General features: G+C 74.4%; 1 protein-coding gene across 1 annotated transcript; it reads left to right on the forward strand.

Annotated features, from left to right (window-relative positions):
• Positions 1–234: 234 nt before the first annotated feature.
• On the forward strand, positions 235–1,693 carry LOC114072851 (beta-1,4 N-acetylgalactosaminyltransferase 1-like; the record flags this gene model as incomplete). The annotated part of the gene is made up of 4 exons (XM_027910679.1): positions 235–417; positions 807–913; positions 1,194–1,231; positions 1,509–1,693. Coding segments are annotated over 4 exons (513 nt in total), but the record flags the coding sequence as incomplete, so codon positions are not given.
• Positions 1,694–2,037: the final 344 nt, after the last annotated feature.

The raw sequence follows: 2,037 nt of genomic DNA on the forward strand, positions 1-2,037 counted from the left end.
GGTTGGAGGAGGGGGGGGATTAAAAGGGGGGTGGCGGGGCGGGGTCGTGGCAGTGCAGGAGGTGGCGGTGGGGACAGGTGGGGATGGTGACAGTGGGGGCAGTGACAGGTGTCGGGGTAGGTACAGGTGGGGACAGTGACAGCAGGGGCAGTGCAGGAGGTGTCAGGGCGGTGCCGGTGGTGGCTCCACGTGCCGCCGGTGTCGCCGCCGGTGCCAGCAGCCCTGTCGCGACAGGCTCCTGCCCAGGAACGGCTGCTCGTGCGAGGCGGAGGCCGAGGCGGGGCTGGCGCTGCCGCTGCGCCGGAGGCTCTTCGGGCCCGGCCCGGGGGGGCTCGACTTTGCCAGCGCCTTCGCCCCCGGGGAGCGGCCGCGGCAGCTGCGGCTGCGGGAACGGGAGTACCGGAGCTACCGCAACCGGTGCGGGGGGGGGACACCCCGGAATGCCACGGGGAAGGGAGGGGGCAGCCCCAGGGCGGGGGAGACCCCCAGGGCACTCCGGGGCTGGGTGGGACCCCCCGGGGCTGGGTGGGATCCCCCCGGGCAGGATGGGACCCTCCGGGGCAAGATGGGACCCCCCGGGTAGGATAGGCCCCCCAGGGTTGGGTGGGTCCCCCGGGGCTGGGTGGGACCCTCCGGGTAGGGTGGGACCCCCGGGGTAGGATAGGACCCCCGGGGCTGGGTGGGACCCCCGGGGCAGGGTGGGACCCCCGGGGTCGGGTGCGCGGTGGGTACCCCGCCGCAGGATGCGATGGGGGCAGGGTGGGACCCCCCTCTGACCCCCCCGTCCCCCTCCCCCCCCCCCTCAGGGTGCAGACCCCCGCCGACCGCCTGCTCATCGTCCCGGCCAACTCCCCCCTGGAGTACCCGGCACAGGGGGTGGAGGTGCGGCCGCTGCAGACGGTGCTGGTGCCCGGTGAGGGGCGCGGGGGGGCCGGGGGGGCACCGGGAAACACGGGGGGGGCACCAGGAAACACGGGGGGGGCACAGAAGCACGTGGGGGGCACGGGAGAGGCGAGGAGAGAGCACAGAGTGGGGAGGGACATGGAGGTGGGGGGCACGAGGGGGACGACGGGGGGGGCACAGGGATGGGGGGCTCGATGAGGGCGTGTCTCGGGGGAGGGACGGGGTACGGGATCCTCCAGGGGGGTCTCTGTGCCCCCCGGCCCCCCCTCATCCCCACGTTACCCCCCCAGGGCTGAGCCTGCAGGCGCCCCCCAGGAACAGGTACCAGGTGAGGGCGGGGCCACGCGGGGGGGCGGGGCCAGGGCAGGGCGTGGTCAAAGATGGGTGGGTCTGGGGTGGGGAGTGGGTGGGGGGCAGGTGAGGGGTGTCCAGCTGTGTCCAGGTGTGGGCGGGGCGTGGGGAGGGCGTGGTTAAGGATGGGAGGGGAGTGTTGGGGGCGTGGTCTATGAGTGGGAGGGGCGTGTCTCCCCCTCCCCCCCCCCCGCCGGTGTTGGGGTGTCCCTGCCCTGTCCCCCCCACGGACCCCCCCGACGTGGCGCCCCCAGGTGAACCTGACGGCCTCGCTGGGGACCCTGGCGGTGGCGGCCGAGGTGGAGGGGGTGGCCCTGCGGGGGGAGGGGCAGCCCCACCTGTCCTTGGCCGCCGCCCACCTGGACCACCTGAACCGGCAGCTGCAGTTCGTCACCTACACCAACACCCAGTTCCACCCCGACACCGCCGACATCGGTGGGTACGGGGGGGGCTCGGGGGGCACCCCCGGGGGGCCGGGGCGTCCCCCTGGGACCCCCAGCACCCCCAAACCCCCAGCGCCTCCCACTGAACCCCCAGACCCCCGGGACCACCAGTGGCCCCTTGCTGACCCCCCCAGCAGCCCTGGGACCCCCAGTGCTTCCCCTCCATTGACCCCCCCAGCACCCCCAAACCCCCAGTGCCTCCCATTGACCCACCAGACCCCTGGGACCACCAATGCCCTCCCATTTAACCTGCAGACTCCCAGCATCCCCAAACCCCCCATGCCCCCCCGTTGATCCCCCAGAACCCCCAGTGCCCCTCTGGGACCCCCAGCACCCCTAC

This window comes from Empidonax traillii, unplaced genomic scaffold (genome assembly GCF_003031625.1).
Source record: "Empidonax traillii isolate 1590-97213 ecotype Southwest subspecies unplaced genomic scaffold, ASM303162v1 scaffold4156:size10026, whole genome shotgun sequence".
In the NCBI taxonomy this organism is placed as follows: Eukaryota; Metazoa; Chordata; class Aves; order Passeriformes; family Tyrannidae; genus Empidonax; species Empidonax traillii.